The 18,341-nt window shown below is 35.8% G+C and overlaps 1 protein-coding gene across 1 annotated transcript in view; it reads left to right on the top strand.

The window, feature by feature from the left end:
• The first annotated feature begins 3,877 nt into the window (after positions 1-3,877).
• LOC126022853 (solute carrier organic anion transporter family member 1C1-like) overlaps positions 3,878-18,341 on the top strand; it is a 48,611-nt gene continuing 34,147 nt past the window's right edge. The window contains 3 exon segments of the mRNA XM_049783887.1: positions 3,878-4,060; positions 8,278-8,440; positions 9,252-9,393. Of these exon segments, the coding sequence (XP_049639844.1) occupies positions 8,312-8,440; positions 9,252-9,393 (271 nt within the window). The 5' untranslated portion in view covers positions 3,878-4,060; positions 8,278-8,311.

Raw genomic sequence — 18,341 nt, 5'->3', positions numbered from 1 at the left:
TTTTCTAGCCGGACCATGTTAAGTGGACTTCTGATTTCTTTTGGCACAACCGGTATCCATATGAGTTTGGCAAAACTAGTGTAAGATGTGTGGGAAACCTTAGAGAGATGATATTTTAACCTATATGACTAACTGGAATAAATGTATACAGAGCCAAGAAAATATTACAATGATTAAACTGTGTGGTACTTGAGAGCATATAAGAATTGAGGTATAAAGAAATCATTTAAGGAGTATGGTGTTTTGAAAATCAGTAAAGATAATTAATCAGCAAGAAGCACACCATCACATTTCTGCTAATAGATTAGTTAAAATGAGGTCTGGAATTTAGTCACTGAGTTTATTCATGTGAAGGACACTGGTATTATTAATGAGAATAGTTTTTATGGAGACAAGAAACTAATCATTATTGATAGGAAATTTAACAAAAGGAATAAAAGTGAAGAAGGTCTCAGAAACAAGAACCCATCATTTGTAGGAATAGGGTAATAATGAAACATCTGAATAGTCTTGTAGTATAGAATGAATGTGATGATAGGTTGCAATATTTCTTTTCAAATCCATTTTCTTGATCAGTGAATTCTCTAAGCAATATTATTAGCTTACAATAAGCTGATATGGGTAAAAGTTAAATATTTGAGAAGAGAAATCATATGGAAGAAAAAACTAATTGTGTTTGTTTTGTTTCTTTTTTTTTACCATCTTCATATGTACAATTGCCTATATAATGCCTTGTGAGCTTAGTGACTATAAATTTGAAATATGCTTCAAAATATGTTGGTGAGTTGGACTTTACTCCAGTTTTAATACAGTCAATGCAAACAGAGTAGACAGTTGGATTTATACCAAATTTCTGTGGTTTTCCAAATATTGATGAATTTTATAAGAAAAGGGAACTTGGGGCCAGAGCGATAGAACAGTGGGTAGGGCGCTTGCCTTGCATGCGCTCAACCTGAGTTCGGTCACCGGCATCCCACATGGCCCCCTGAGCATGCCAGAAAGGCGTTTTGAGCAAAGCTAGGAATAGCCCCTGAGCATCGCCGGGTGTTGTTAAAAATAGATAAAAAGAAAAAAGAAAGAAAGAAAAGGGAACTTAAATTCATTACAGAGGTGACTAAATTATTATAAATAATATAAATAAAATAAATATATATAATATAAATATATAAGTAATATATATTTATATAAATATTTAAATTTATATATAAATAATATAAATATAAATAAATATAAAATGAACATAAGAGTGTTACAAAATGAATTATGCTCCCTCATCCCTTCAAGCTATGCTGAGATCACAGTCCCACTGTGACAATCACCGCAGTGAACATGCCCTTTATAAATGGGATCTTTGCAGATCTGATCCCAATGAGGTCATGGGGGGTGTCCCCTGATTCTTTGTGACTGGTGTCTTTATAAGAGTAGAAGAGAATGAATATGACATTGGAGGTAGAGACTAACCCCACAACCATCAATCCAGTAATGCACTCCAACAGTGATCAAACACTAGTGAGTGAAGAAGCTGGAAAGACTCTCTCGTACCAGCTTCAGAGGGAGGAAGAAGTCTGAGGCCACGTGCATGCTGGACTTCAAGCCTCCAAAACTGGAAGTCAATCTATTTCTGTTGTCTATTTCTGTTCCCCCTTATAGTGCTTTGTTAGCACATTCCTATGAAATTCATTCATTTATAACTAATCCCACACCAGTGGCTGTGTCCCAGGTTTGCAGCAGAGATTGTATGGCCTATGAAACCTAAATAAGTTATTGCTTGTAAATGATTACAGGGAAAACAAATGCTCAGACCTGGTCTAGAGAATGAAATAAGATACAATTCAATTCAATATTGAGTAGAGAAGTTCTGAACATCATGTGAAAAAAGAATTGCACTAAAAATAGAGTCTTCTAAATGAATCCTATTTGAGAGTGAATCTGAACACATTCGGAATTGAATAGAATCACATTTCTTGATGAACACCAAAAAAAATGCTTTTGGCACTTTGGGCTGGAAAATATTGTGTCTGCTTTAATGTGGTGATGGCTACCCATTAGGTTGAAAATATAAGGCCTATTCAGATTTTTCCCAGAATTACCAGTAATTTGATTGATAAAAAATTATTGGATTTATCAGAATCTAATATGTCATTGCTTGAATGAAAGTTTTATTATTTTCTTTGTATCCAGCCTTTTTAGTTCTTTATACTTAAATGCACTTAAAATATGTGATTATGCATGAATGCTCCCAATCATTATGTGAACTAAAATTATAGGCAGCAATGATGTGTTCTGGCCATTTAGTGCTTTTCTGTCTACAATGCATTTTAGAATATATGATATAATTTATTCTTAAATAAACCCTATATTTGATATTGACACAGCATTATCCTGAACACAGAACCAAAAGTAATCCCTAGTTATTGCTGGAATGACTCAAAAATAAAACAAAACAAGTAAATAATACCAAAGGCAATCCTGTAAATACTTTGTATTTGTTTTGCAGGGCTTTTTTTAAAACAATTTTATTTAGAGGCTGGTGCAGTGGCATGAGCAGTAGGGCATTGGCCTTGGAGCTAACCTAGGACGGACCATGGTTCAATCCCTGGCATCCCATATGGTCCCCCAGGCCAGGAGAGATTTCTGAGTGCATAACCAGAAGTAAGCCCTGAGTGTCACCAAGTGTGGCCAACAAAACAAAACAAAACAACAAAAACAAAAAAGAATTTTATTTATTTTTTTATTTAGATTTTTGGGTCACAACCAGCGGAACTCAGGGGTTGCTCCTGGCTCTTTGCTCAGTAATTACTCCTGGCAGGCTCTGGGAACCATATGGGGTGCCAGGAATTGAACCCGGGTCCATCCTGTCGGCTATGTGCAAGGCAAATGCCCCAACATGTGCTATCTCTCCAGCCCCTGTATTGTGGCTTTTTTTGTGTGGTTATTTTAAATTGTTTTTGTTTTGTTTTAACACACAGGTGTCTTGGGTTGATCTATACATTATTAGAAATTGAGCCAGGGTTTAGCACCTTAACCCCTGTACTATCTCTCCAGTCCCTATTTTGTTAGTTTAAAATAAAAACTTGGTCTTGTAGAAGTTGTAGCTCAATAACGTTCAGTGACCATATGTGAGCTATCAATATTTAAGAAATTCTGAAATTTTGAGAATTCTGAGAGCAATTTTCTTTCTTATCATAAACCAATACAAGATAATACTTTGAAATACTCTAACATGGATTGTAAAATGTCTTTATGGAAGAAGCTTTCTTTCCTTGAACTGAGATAAAGAATCTAAATACAAAATAATTCGGGGTTGTGGTTTTTTTTTTCCCCCAGAGAAATTGGTGAATGTAAGTAACTGATCCTGTCTCTAAGAATTAACTCTTTGATTATGAACTCAGAAGTGAACGTTGCAAAGCCTGGAAGATTTTGACCTCGTTTGTGGTCCCTGCAGACTCTTGAATCCCAGTGGGAAAAATAATCAGGCAGAGATTTAGCTCACCAGTATTTTTTTTAAAAAAAAACAGAAAGATCCCAGTGATGATCTCAAGGGTGGCTGGCTTAAAAACTTGGAAGGAGAACAGATCTTCGTAGCAAACTTCCGTCCCTCCTCCTGCTTCTGTTCCCTCACTTTCTGCCCCCCTGCAGTGGTGTTTGCTGGGAATCAGCAAGTAAGATCACAAGTGGTCTTTTTCTTTTTCTTTTTTCTTTTTTCCCCTCTCTCCCATAAAGAAAGCTTTATCACGTGTGGCCTTAAACTTCAGCAAACTGCAAAAGAAATGGCTCAAAGGTTTCGGCTCTCTCTGTTCCCTGGGAACTGAGAGGCATGTTGAGGGCTTTGCCAGCGTGTCCCGTTCTCTGCCCCCTGCCAGAGAAAAGAGACCAGGAGGAAAGAAGAAAGAGAAGAGATTGCCTAGTGCCCTTCATCTTCCTGCCCTGAGTCCATCTCAGCACTCCTCAAATAATTGAACTGCTCCAAACTGCTGTATAATTCACCTGTTTAGTCCTTCAGTGTACAATTGTGGTCCAAGCCTCTCAAGAGAGAGTTGGAGGAAAGCTCTACCTGCAGGTAAGACTGGGCTCTCGACCTTTGTGGTTTATGACTATCACTTAATTAGTATTTCAGGAACAAGGTTAATGAGTCTTTGGGTTCTGCACTGCTTATGCCAAAATACATTTTCATGAAAACAGCCAGACCTCTTGTTAGGTTGGATATTGATAAAGAAGCCAGAACAACTGAGTGTAATGTTAACCCTAATTTTCATTAGTAGGGTCATTTGTAAAATATAACTTCATCTTTCTGAAATGGGATCCTCTGAAATAAGAATTAGAGTGCCGGGGCCGGAGAGATAGCATGGAGGTAAGGCATTTGCCTTTCATGCAGAGGTCATTGGTTCGAATTTCAGCATCCCATATGGTCCCCCGAGCCTGCCAGGAGTGATTTCTGAGCATGGAGCCAGGAGTAACCCCTGAGCATTGCCGGGTGTGACCCAAAAACAAAAAACAAACAAACAAACAACAAATTAGAGTACCACCTTGCTGAGAGCTGTTCCAAAGGTTAGCAACTTTGAAAATTGCTTTGAAGGCTGTTTTAAGAAGCATATTTATCACCTGGCAAAGGAAAAATACCAATACATGGGAAGCTGGGTATAAGCTTTCAAATAGCATTCTACCTTGCTAGAAAGCAGCATGAGGTGATTTTTCTCCTGTAGCAAGGGGTTGCTCGTGGTTCTGCACTACAAAATCACCCCTAGCAGTGTTTGCAGAAGAGTATCAATGCTAGAGATTGAACCTGGGTGCAAGGCAAATATCCTACCTGCCATGCTATTACTCTGGCCCGAGCTGTGACAATATTTTAATTTTGTTTAAAACGTTGTCTTAGTATTTGTTTTAATACAGCACTAAATAGAAGGATTGGTTTCTCTCATTTTGTCATCACTTCTGGACTCCATTAAAGTAGTATTTGTCAGTATAAAATATAAAAAAAGATCAATGTTATAGAGTCTCTGGTTTCCAAACTACTTTCAGCGTAATTATTTTTCTCTTTAGCACTAATATTCTAGATCTAGATGGAACCATTACATATTTTAAAGATACCCTTTGGGACCAGATAAATAGTACAGGTGGCGAAGCATTTGTCTTATATGAAGCAACAATCATGGTTTGACGCACCCCCTCACTGTCAAGCACAGGGTCAGAGTAAACTGAGTGGCTCCTCCAAAAAGTTTTTATTGGATAGATTTATGTTTATAATAGCATATTTTATTCAAATATATATTTTCATTTTTGATCACTAGCTTTGGTGTTAGTTTCTATAGGAAACAATGTGCTATCTAAACCCGTCAAACAATTGACCAGTTTGGATTATAGAGGTCACTATTATTCAGTCCACTTCTTGAAAGACAGTGCCTTTTCATTTTCACTATAAATGAAAGTTGTAAAATTTAACTATTTTTAAATATTTCTGTTTTATCTCATTTTTGCTTAAGTGATATCTTTATATTGTTAATATTTTTATGTTTTTACATGAGAAATTATTTTTTCCTTTATTTAAGCAAGATGATTACATACATGATTGTAGTTGGGTTTCAGTCATAAAAAAGAACAACCTCCCTTTTGGGGCTGGAGTGCTAGCACAGCGGTAAAGACCGCAGCCAACAGAGGACAGACCTGGTTAGAATCCCGCCATCCCATATGGTCTCCCAAGCCTGCTAGGAGCGACTTCTGAAAGCAGAGCCAGGAATAACTTTTGAACACTGGCCGCTAGGTGTGACCCCAAAACCAAAAAGAACACGCCCCTTCACCAGTGCATGATATTTTTATATTAGGTATGTGTTTGTTATATAAAGATCAGAAACTATGAAAATATAAAATTAATTTTAAAAATTAGTTGCAGGGCCGAAGAGTGATAGTACAGTGAAAAGGATGCTTGCCTTGCATGTGGCTAACCAGAGTTTGTTCCCCAGAATCCCATATTGTCCCCTTAGCCTATCAGGAGTGATTCCTGAGTACAGAGCCAGGAATAAGTCCAGAACGCCATCAGATTGTGCCCCATCTCTCCAAATTGGAGATCCACCATATAGAAATGAATGGTAACTTAAAAATACATTCTGAAGCATTGTTTCAGGTATTCACTAATATGAATGTTTTTGTTATACAGTGTCATCTATCCTGCTTGGTAGTCAATATTTCAAAATCAATTCTGTAGTGAAAATAGGTCTGTATAAATGTACTTACCTTGTTTACTTTGTTATACTAATTTCTTATGACTTTAAATATTTTATTGTATGAGTATTAGTAATTTATTGGCCATTTAGGTCATTTAATTATTTTTATTATTTTTATTTATTTTGTTTGAGAGGGATGCTGGGTTGTTCTCAGGACTGAATCCTGGCTCTGTGCTCAGGGATTTGTCATGGAAGTGCTTGGGAGTCATAGGCAGTAGCAAGGATCAGACCAGAGTCAGTAGCACATAAGGCAAGTGCCTTACCCCTGTATTATCTCACCACTCTCTAGTCTTATTTATTACTAGCAATAGGTCAGTTTCGAGTTTAGAGGTGCTCAGGAATTGGGAGTGTGTCTCAGCAGTAGGGCACTGGTCTTTGATGTGTGAGGTCCAGGGTTTGAACTTAAGTACTCAGTTGTTTTATCATAAAATCTATGAAGCATTATGAAGTTTAGTATCTTCTAAATTTTTTGCTCATTGCTCTGGCAAAACTTGGTTCAGATCCAATTACTATCAGCTGCACAGTCATGAAGTATTTCTATAGTTCTTAGTTTCTTAGAATTTGTCTTTAAAAAAAAAGAAATGGTGAATGTATTGCCTTTGCTTGGTTTTCATTTGATTTTCACCTTGAATTCTGTTTTTAATCTAACCTAATTGAGGACTGATAGAAAAATTATATGTCTTTAAAGCATTCTGTGTGATGTTTTGATACATATTCAGTACACTTTGAAATTTTTAACTGACCATTTAGGTGAACAAATTTACTTATATTAGTCAACTGTTTCATTTTAAAGTAAATGTGTAGGAGAGATTGTATAGCAGGGAAGGTGCTTGCCTTGCTCACAGCCAACTCAGGTTCAGTTTCTGACATCCCTTATAGTTTCCTATGCCTGTAAGGAGTGAAGTTTATCTCAGAGCCAGGAATAACTCCTGAGCATCACTGGGTGTGACCCAAGAGCCAAAATAGTAAACAAACAAAGGAATGAATGGATTACAAGTAAATGTTTGCTCATTATTTAGGACTCGCTAGTATTTTATTTAGGATCTCAGAATTTCTAAATTCAATTTGGAGTATTTGCATTTGTGTGCTATCTTAATGGGATTTCTTTACAAAATATTTCTTTGTTAAAGGAAGGTTTTGCTTCTAGTTCCTCTGAGAATAATAAAAAATGTCTGTTCCACCGAACAAGTGCATGAATGAGTGACTTCATATGAAAATAAAGGAGTTATTGTATTTTTGGATCTCTTGACTTAAATCCCTACATGGGTCAGGCACTGAGCTACCTCGATTGCTAAGGAACTGGTAGCATAAGATAAGGAAATATTAATGGAATACAGAGAGAATCAAGGAAACTTGCTTGGGCCATGGTAAGGCAAGAAGTGGAAAAGCAAATTAAACACATACAGGAAAGCTATCTTTCTTTCAGACAATCCAGAGACAACTTTGACTTGAATGAAACCTAAGCCGAATCATAAATCATGCATACTGCATTCTATTTGTCAAACTAACAGGATACACAAACTGAACCTCTTGTGTTTGGGGCCTTTTGGAAGTTTCTGTTGGACTGTGGCAGGCGATAGGAATTATGAAAGGCATGAGACTCTACAATGCGCATTGATCTTTTCTCTCCATTCTTCTTAAAAGGCAGATTTAAAGGTTTTAACGACTTAATTCTAATGAATCAATATTCAAGTGGTTGAGTTCCTCTTCTTCCTTTCCGGCTCACTTCTATTTAAGCTGGCAAGACCACAAAGTTAGCAAATTCTGCCTCTTTATTTATTCCAAAGGCAACCTTTAAATTTATTCTTTGCCATAATGGGCCTAAAACTGGAGGAATTGAGAAGGGAAGCTGGACTATACAGTTTCTGTAGGAGGATTAGTTCATCAAATATCCTGGTAGATTTTAATTGAAAAAATGTGCCAAGCTGCTATGGTGAAATAAGGGGGCATCACATCAAACAATGTCTCCAGAAACATGCTTTGCTGTCGAATTAGATGTTATCAACAGACTGTATATCTGAATAAAATGCTTTATAAAATTCTTTCACTTTTAAAATAGACTTTGACAGGTCACAGTGAAGAGCCTTTTCAAAATGGACAGTTCATCCACAGAAAATATTCAGTTGTTCTGCAAAAATTCGGCGCATCCTGTTGAGAGACCATCTTTCAAATCAGAATATTCATCCTCAGAGAAAAAACAGTCATGCTGTGGGGAACTAAAGGTGGAGTAACAAAGAACTGTCTATGTTATTGTATGATGTAGTAATTTGTATCTTTATAGAATGAGATCTTGGATTCAGAACTTTACATTTGGCCTTAAATTACTAAATATTATTTTCATGGTAATAAAAATTTTCATTTAAAATGAATCTCTTGTAGTTCAAGAAATAACAGCAAATAAGTGCTTGCACTGTGCCTAAAAAAAAACCCAGGTTTGATCCTGGTAACATGTATGATTCCTTGAACACCTCCATCTCCAAAATATAACCTTCTGCACATAACCCAGGTTTAAATCCTTAACACTGTCAGGTATGGCCCCCAAACAAAAATCATTGATACATTATTATTACATTATTATTATAAAATGTTTGGTTTGTCTATTATATCTTACTATTTGTCTAATTTATATGCCTATAATGATAGGGATCTATGAAAACTTTTCATGCAAAAAGACATCTTGATTAGAAAATGTATGAGTTGGTTAAAGGAAAGACAAAAAGAATTTTTGGAGGCAAAATATTCTAACATATACATTGAAAAGTATTTTTAAGCAAATCTGGCCAGGGAAATGTAGGAGTGACTGAAGGAAGCCCAGACAGTAATTGCATGAAACCTGCAATGACAACAAATGTGTCACATTGCAACTGATTGGCTGCAGTGATTGTGTGTTTGTTCCCTTCCTCTTGTTAAGCCTGGCTATAGTGACCACTGAAAAGTGTGTCCTGTTGTTCTTGACTGACGCTTTTATTTGGTGATTTTCCAGTTGTGGATCATGCTGCAGTCAGACTATGTGGGTCCCATTATATCTTCTAGGTGTTTCTGGGTGCCCTGTCTTTTGTCTACTTTGCCAAAGCCCTGGCAGAAGGTTATTTGAAGAGTACCATCACTCAGATAGAGAGGAGGTTTGATATTCCTTCTTCACTGGTGGGTGTCATCGATGGTAGTTTTGAAATTGGTAAGTATTGTGGAAACATGACATGACTTTTTATTTGGGGGATAAAGCATGTGGTGGTCCACCTCAGTAGCTGTAGGTGCCATCATGTCCACTCCCAACAGTGTTCAAGAGGACAAAACGATGTGTTCATTCCTATTGAACTATGCTCTTGACTCCTCTTTAATACCAGGTTGTCTATACCCTTAACATCATCTTTTGCAGCATTCTTATCTGATAGACTCAGAAACTATTAATAAAATCTTATTTGGACAAAATTACTATGAACTTGTGCTTGGTAGAGGTAATCTGTTCTCCCTAAGCAACAAGTAATCCATTTTCTACCCTAGGTATTCACTGTTACATGACTTACAAAATTCAGAGTTCCCAGTTAAAATGAAAGACTTTGCTGAAGGTGAGGAGAACTCAATTAGTATTTTAAATAGAAAAAAGTTTGGAACTGTCTTTACCAAAGTCTCACAGAAGTCCTGTGAACAAAAAGTATGTAAACTCCAAAAGATCTCCTCAGACATATGACATGGAGTTAAGAAGTTAAAGTACGAAAGTATTCCCGCTCCCCTGTTGATCTACAAAGAAGAGAAGCGAATGCTAGAAAGCAGACAACATATTTCATTCTTGGGTGTACTTAGAGTTAGATGACTGGATTTAAAAATAATTATTTTACTTTAAAGAGAATGTGTCACATAGTTGACATAGTTGACTATAATTTATTTGTTTCCAGGTAAGTGGGAGAAAAATATTTAAAAAAAAAAAAAGAAGAAGAAGAAGAAGAAGAAAGAAAAGAAAAGAAAAGAAAAGAAAAGAAAAGAAAAGAAAAGAGGGTTGGACTGGGTTTGATCCCCCAGCATCCCATATGGTCCCCAAGCCTGCCAGGAGTGATTTCTGAGCACAGAACCAGGATTAATCCCTGAGCACAGCCGGGTGTGGCCCCAAAACCAAAAATAAGTAAATAAATAAATAAGTTAATTAATTTATTAAGTAAGGAAGGAATAAAGAGTACAGCAACAAGAAAACTAGTGAAAATTATTGTATCTCACAATGGTGTGTTAAATCATTATCAGAAGACTTAGTAAACTCTTGTTACTAGTTGACCATTCTTGTACTACATTTGTTTCTGAACAATAGGTAGCTTCAAATACACATTGACAACTAAATTGGTGTGTTCCTGCTGGTTTGACAGTATTAAACAAAAATGGAATTATCATAGATTTTCTTTTTGTTTTGTTTTGTTTTGATTTTTGTTTTTTGAATTCAGAATTTTTGAGATTTTGAATAAAAGTTTGAATTTTAGAAATTTAGAATTTAGAATTTTAGAATGGGATTTAGAATTTTAGAATTTAGAATTTGAAATAGAATTTAGAGTTTAGAATCTTATAATTTTAGAATTTAGAATTTTAAAAATTTTAAATGTAATTTAGAATTTTAGAAAATTAGAATTTAAGAATTTAAAATTCTAGGGACTGGAGAGATAGCATGGAGGTAAGGTGTTTGCCTTGCATGGTTTGAATCTTAGGATCCCATATGGTTCCCTGAGCCTGCCAGGAGCAATTTCTGAACATAGAGCCAGGAGTAACCCCTAAGTGCTACTGGGTGTGACCCAAAAACCAAAAAAAAAAAAAAATTAAATTCTAGAATTTAGAATTTTAGAATTTTGTAATAGAATTTAGAATTTTATAATTTAGAATTTGGAATTTAGAATTTTAGAATAGAATTTAGAATTTTAGAAATTTAGAATCTTAGACTTAGACTTTTAGAATTTTAGAAATTTAGAATTTAGAATCTTAGACTCAGAATTTTAGAATGTTAGAAATTTATAATCTTAGACTCCGAATTTTAGAATTTTAGAATGGAATTTTAGAATTTTAGAAATTTAGAATTCTAGAATGGTAGTTAGAATTTTAGAAATTTAGAATTTTAAATAGGAATTTAGAATTTTAGAATGAATTTACAAATGTAGAAATTAGAATTTTAGAAATCTATGATTTTTAGAAATTTAGAACTTTAGAATAGAATTTATAATTTTTTTATACCTTTATTTAAATACCATGTTTACAAACATGACTGTAGTTGGGTTTCAGTCACAAAAAGAATACCCCCCTTCACCAGTGCAACATTCCCACCACCAATACACCCATCTCCCTTTACCCACACCCCTGTCTGTTGAAGATTTTCAAGCACTACTGCTGATACATATATTCCTTTAAGTTTTGTTGATTTCTAGCAATGTACCCTCAGTTTAAAAATTCTTTCTTCAGGGCCCGGAGAGATAGCACAGCAGCATTTGCCTTGCAAAGCAGCCGATCCAGGACCAAAGGTGGTTGGTTCAAATTCCGGTGTCCCATATGGTCCCCCGTGCCTGCCAGGAGCTATTTCTGAGCAGACATCCAGGAGTAACCCCTGAGCATCGCCAGGTGTGACCCAAAAACCAAAAAAAAAAAAAAATTCTTTCTTCAGCTATGGTCTGTCTAATAAAAGCCCCTCAAAAGCATTCTTCAGTTTTTCTAGTGTTTCTATCCCTAGCATTTATTTTTTGTTATTTCTTAGAATTTCTCTCCAATGATATTGCCCATTTATTCTTACTGTCTACTTGTCAAATGTTTCTCAATCTTTTTTTCTAACTTAGGATTTCAGTCTCATGCTATTTTCCTCTCATTGACATGATTTTTCTTTTACCTGTGACTTTAAACATCCTGAGGTCTACATAGGTTCCTATTTATGTAGAACAATCTATGTAGATATGGATTTATGAGCATTAGAGCTCAGAACTTCTCAATTAAGATTGTGTGAAATTCCCAGTCACAGGATTCCAATATACCTGTCATTTCTATTTCTGTTACTCTTCTTCATGTTACTCTTTTACTTCTCAAATAATTTATTTTTTCTTCAGTATAATATGTAAATTTTATTAGCCAACAAAAGTGCAAAATATCTAAATAACTATGTTAAATAACATCCCAGGTCCTATGGTGAATCATAGAGAAAGAGATGGCCATACCCATCAGCTGCAGGTAGGAGGTACCTTTTGTTACTTCTCCCTAAACCCTTCTTGTCCCCAGTTATGTGGCTTGGTCAGTCCTTGAACCATTTGCCTTTGTAATCACTCTCACACAAGTGTGTAACTTCAGGTTGTACCATAACTCGATGTGCAAGCACTGCAGACAAGTAGGAAAAAAAAACAGCAACAACCAGCACCAAAGGAAAGGAGAAAACCCTCAGATAGAAACCCAGACCTTTCTGGTTCCTTTTCTCATCCTGTGTAGAAGTCACTAAGTTGGTTTTTGTTTTTGTTTTTGTTTTTAATGTTTAACCTAAGAATGTTCTCTGGCTCCTAGACTGAAATAAAACATGTGGAGGCCTCCCATGTCTGAGTTCCCTGGAATTTTGATTTCTCAAATTTTCCCATGCTGAAATTCTTAAATATATGTTATAGTTCTATGCATCCTTGATTCTTTCCCAAGGTGACTTGTGTCTATTGCTTTCTGTCTGGCTCAACACTATTTATTTTCTGCAGTTGTTTCTTGGGTTGGCCAGTTTAGGAGGTAGTAGTTAGCCCTATCACTCCAACTTTCTGATTAATTAGAAAGAAATTTTGCTTTTTCACCTTATTCAGCTTTGCATTTGATATTTCAAATGAAGAGCTACATGCTAGCCGCTCATATACTGGGGCTATAATGGAACAGCCATGGAATAGAGCATGGATATTTTAATATTGCGTAAGGTAGGAATATCATTAGGATCAGTTGTTTATAATTAAATATAATTGAGTCTAATGTCTTTCATTTTTTCTTTTGTTAACACACTATGAGTGTTCCACAGCCTGTTTAGCGCTAATTTAAGGCCATCATCTTGATTATAGTTCGATAAGGAGCTCATCTATCAGGGAGGAGAGTTTCCAATTCTCTCCTTCAATTTATATTGGCTATAGTACATCGGTAAAGCCTTTGCCAACACAGGATGGACTCTTGTTTCAATCCCAGTAGTTCACATGGTCCCCTGAGTCTTCCATGAGTGATTTCTGAGCTCAAGATCCAAGGGTAGTAACCTCTGATCGCCACCAGTGTGACATGCTCCCCCCCAAAAAACAAAAAGCCAGTCTCACGTTTTCTAAGTCTTACTGTTTGGGCTTAACTAAACTAGCTTAGAATGTATCAAATTAGAGAACTGGTATTTTATAATAGTGAGTTTACTTTTTTCCTAAAAATGGGCTATTTAGTCAGGCATTTAAAAAATAGCTTTCAGCATCTTATTAGTAATTTTCTCTGTAAATAAATTGTAAATGTGAAAGGTACAATTACACCATTGCTGGAGGCCAAGAAAATGAAACAGATGTAGTGACAGGTTGAGAAAGTTTTATTGGCAACAAGTCAACAGGTTGAAAGGTAGTAGTGAACTTGTGTTTTCAAAGTAGTCATTTTGTCTATGTGGTTGCAAGTTTTACATGAAGAAAACATAAAAGCACACTTTTTTGGAAGTTGTACTATAGATTGATAGGCACCAGGGACATCAATAAATTAATGTATGAGTTGATAATGCAGTGGGTAGGATGCTTGCCTTGTTCAATCCTTGGCATCAGAAGTGGTCCCCCACACATTACCAGGAGTGATCCTTGAGCTCAGAACCAGGAGCAAGTTCTGAGAACAGCTGGATGTACCCCCCCACAAAAATGTTCAATGTAACTGCAAATAACAATTTCTGAGTAAGGCTTCCATCCTCTTTTCCTGTCAATAAAGACAAGGGGGATATTCTCATATGTTCGACTATCCTATTCAGGCTTTCTTTAACTGATACTAGAGTCATTTCTGTGAGCTGGCTTCAATATTACTTATTTTTGTTTTTTTGTTTGTTTGTTTGTTTGTTTTTGGTTTTTGGGCCACACCCAACGGTGCTCAGGGGTTACTCCTGGCTGTCTGCTCAGAAATAGCTCCTGGCAGGCACGGGGGACCATATGGGACATATGGGACACTGGGATTCGAACCAACCACCTTTGGTCCTGGATCGGCTGCTTGCAAGGCAAACGCCGCTGTGCTATCTCTCTGGGCCCTCTTATTTTTGTTATAGTTATTCCTACATTCTTAAAGCTTTTGCTACATTTGTAGAAAGAATGTTGCTATATTTGTAGAAAAATATTACTATAATTTTATTTGGTAATTCCTGAAGTATTAGAATAAAACTCATTTACAAATATTATCTGTACTTAGAAATCTTGTTGAATTTGTGCTATTTTTAATAGGTATAGATGTCACAGTTTTCTGATAAGATTTTCTGAAATAAAAGACAATTTTTATAGCATGCTATCCAGTTCTCGGATTTGAAACTTCTTATTGTTGCCTTTCCTATTTATCTCAGAAGAAGCAATAAGGGAATCCTTCAGTTATAATAACAGTGTGTTTAAAATTGCTTAATCCTTAATGTTAGGCTATGTCGTTTTGATAAGCTTTAAAAGTTATCTTGTCAATCGGGGCCGGAGCAGTGGCACGAGGGGTAAGGAGTCTGCTTTGTGTGTGCTACCCTAGGACAAACTGCGGTTCAGTCCCCCAGCATCCCATATGCCCCCCCCCCCCCAAACCAGGAGCAATTTCTGAGCGCATAGCCGGAATAAACCCTGAGCATCACCAGGTGTGGCCGAAAACAAAAACCAACAACCAACAACAAAGTTATCTTTTTCAGGGCGGGAGAGATACCACAGCTGTAGGGAGTTTGTTTTGCACATGCCTACCCAGGACAGACTTGGGTTTGATTCCCGGCATCATATATAGTCCCCGAGTCTGCCCAGTAGCAATTTCTGAGCGCAGAGAAAGAAAGGAGTAACCGCTTAGCTCTGCTAGGTGTGGCCCCACAACCAAATAAATTAATAAATAAAATAAAAGTTATCTTGTTCACATTTTTCTTATAGCAAATGAGTAATTAATTACATTGAATGCTTTTAACATTCAATATTGGTTACATTCCATTGGTTAATATAACCAGAGAATTTTTCTCTTTCCATAATTTAATATTAAACTTTATGGATTTTTGTTAACTATTTAGTTATGCCCTACTCCTGGAATAAGCTCTCTTGGTTTTTAATTGTTTTATTTTTTTTTATTTTCAAGTGTATATTAAGCTTTTAAGATGAGTTCAATAGCTTTTCTGTTTTCCCAAATATGTTGGGAGAGAAAGAGGTATAGAAGGGAACATGATAATGAATGTTACTTAAAATTTACTTAAAAAGAAACAGTAAACAGTTTTTAAAGGTTGAGATTATGACTTTCTATCTAGAATGTCTCTAAAGAAGTTTGTGATAAACTGCTTTTAGCTTATAATGATGATAATTGATTAAACATTTTTTAGGCAAGAAGTACCCATGCTTTGCTGTATACAAGAATTATTGGGAGTTGATGTGTGGAAGCAGAAGCATAAAACGTGCAAAATTTTGGCAGCTCTCTAAAGTTTCTTTTTCCAGAGATCTGTGTGCGTGAATGGTACACAAAACTGCAATTATAAGACTTATAATGTGTTGAGGGAGGTATCAGGAATTGAACCTGGGCTCTCAGAGGCATTTCATGCACTCAATTTGTTGAGCTATCACATTGGTTCTCAAACCTATTTTTAAACTCTCGGTTGTGTTTTATAGGTTAATGATAGTAGACATAAAATGATTTTTATATCTCACTCAATTTTTAAAGATCATGAATTGCCCTTTATTTTCCACTCTAATCTTCTGAAACCTCAACTAGAATATTAAGTGAAAGAATAAAGATCTTCTATAGTGGCCGGGGATGTAGCTAATGTAGAACACTTGTCTTGTGTGTTCGAGGTCTTGGGGTTGTTAACAGCATGTTGTGGTTCAAGAATTTCTTAAACAACCACTGAATACTGCACCAGGAATAGACTCACCAACCCCCAACAGATATGAACCCCTAAACAAAACAAAACGCTGTAGGTATGACAACTGAAATGGTACAATGTAATAGTTGGCATGCACACTAATCTAACACATATGCAATCTATATGTCTGTGTATTTTACTGTGGATAGTTGTGGGTATGAGTATTGCATAGGATGTGATGTGCTGGTCAACTTTCACTTTATTTTACTGTAATGACTAGTATATTTTTATCACACATGATATGATCAATAATTTCTTTTTAAGTTTTCAATGGCTATTATGATTTTTATAATATATAGATAGACATAGAATTAAGAAAATTGTAATACTTCTTGGAGTTGTAAAACCTGGAGCCACTGCAGGCTACCACTTTTCTCACTATCATATTCTCCTCGAGACTATGAAAATCCCTGCTCTTTTTGTGTTTGGCTCAAGCTGGCAATGGGAATCAACAGTAGTAAATTAGATGATTGCTTGCAGATGTAAGGAAATGTTCTCTTGCTAGAAAATTGGAAACATCAACAACTTCAAAGCAAGGCCACCCATCAACCATCACAATCTGTTGATGAAGGCATGCTCAAGTTCTTTATCTAGCAACATAGTTATTACAAATGGAATATTCCAAATGAAAACAGCTAAAACTTTAAAGTCCCTTGAAATCTGAAGCTCTGATAATGCCTGTTAAAACATGCTCCTGGAACTACCTCCTTCAATACATTTGAGTCTTACAAATGCAGATTTTGTGTACCACCCACACAGATCTCTGGAAACAGAAACTTTAGAGAGCTGCCAAAGTTCTGCATGTTTTATGCTTCTGCTTCCCACACACCAACTTCCAATAATTTATGTACGCAGCAAAGCATGGGTACTTCTTCCGTAAAGCATGTTTAACCAAATACCACCATTATCAGCTAAAAACAATTTATCACAAGCTTCACTAGAGACATTTTAGAAAGTCATAATCTCAACCATTAAAAAATGTTAATAGAATTAAGAGTATTGATGCATTTTATGATGTTTCTATTTGTATTTATAAATATTTACGCATTAAGGTTTACATAGTTGATGTATTTCTGAAACTGCTTAGGTGGAGTAATTTTTATTTGTTTTCTAAGCCTTATCTTTTGTTAAAAAGTAATTTGAAAGGTTTTCAGAGGGGCCTAAATGAAAGGGACTTTGTAGTCAATATTTGAAATGGGATGAATTTAGTCATTTAATATTTAAGAAGATTACAAAAATGGAGTGGTTATTCATAAGAAAATCACAATCACACTCTAAGTTTATGCGATGATAGCTGTAGTCATTTTTTGTCCTCATATAGTTAACCATAAAATCTCACTGTAAAGTGCCCTATAAGAAGCTCTACATTTAGGGGCCAGAGTGATAGTATAGCTGCTAGGGCACTTTCCTTGCATGTGGTCTATCCAGATTTAATCTTCCACACCCCATATGGTCCCTCAATTCATGTCAGGAGTGATTCCTGAGTTCAGAGCCAACAGTAAGCCCTGAGCACCTCTGGATATGTCCTCCAACCAAAGAAGCTTTATAGTCGAATCATTCAACTTAAGAAAATTGATTTGTTTTAGCCCAACAATGACATTAAAATATACAATCATAAAATATTGAGCATAGGGCCCGGAGAGACAGCACAGCGGTGTTTGCCTTGCAAGCAGCCAATCCAGGACCAAAGGTGGTTGGTTCGAATCCCGGTGTCCCATATGGTCCCCTGTGCCTGCCAGGAGCTATTTCTGAGCAGACAGCCAGGAGTAACCCCTGAGCACCGCCAGGTGTGACCCAAAAAACAAAATATATATATATATATATATATATATATTGAGTATAACCTAAATCCTTTTTTTCTCTGTGTGGTTAGTTGTTTTTTTAAATAAAAAAATTGCATGAGAAAAAGTTCCAAATTCATATTATTGTATCAATAGTAATAATAAATTGCAGGGTGATATAATATGAGATCTTTATTCTCTTGTTTCTTCTACATTTTAATTTTTCATAAACTATTTGATATTGTATATAATTTTAATGTAACCTTAATTTTGTTTTTTATCATAGCTTAATATGGTCATAGT

Source organism: Suncus etruscus, chromosome 11, assembly GCF_024139225.1.
Source record: "Suncus etruscus isolate mSunEtr1 chromosome 11, mSunEtr1.pri.cur, whole genome shotgun sequence".
NCBI lineage: Eukaryota > Metazoa > Chordata > Mammalia > Eulipotyphla > Soricidae > Suncus > Suncus etruscus.
This window is presented reverse-complemented; position numbering and strand designations above follow the sequence as displayed.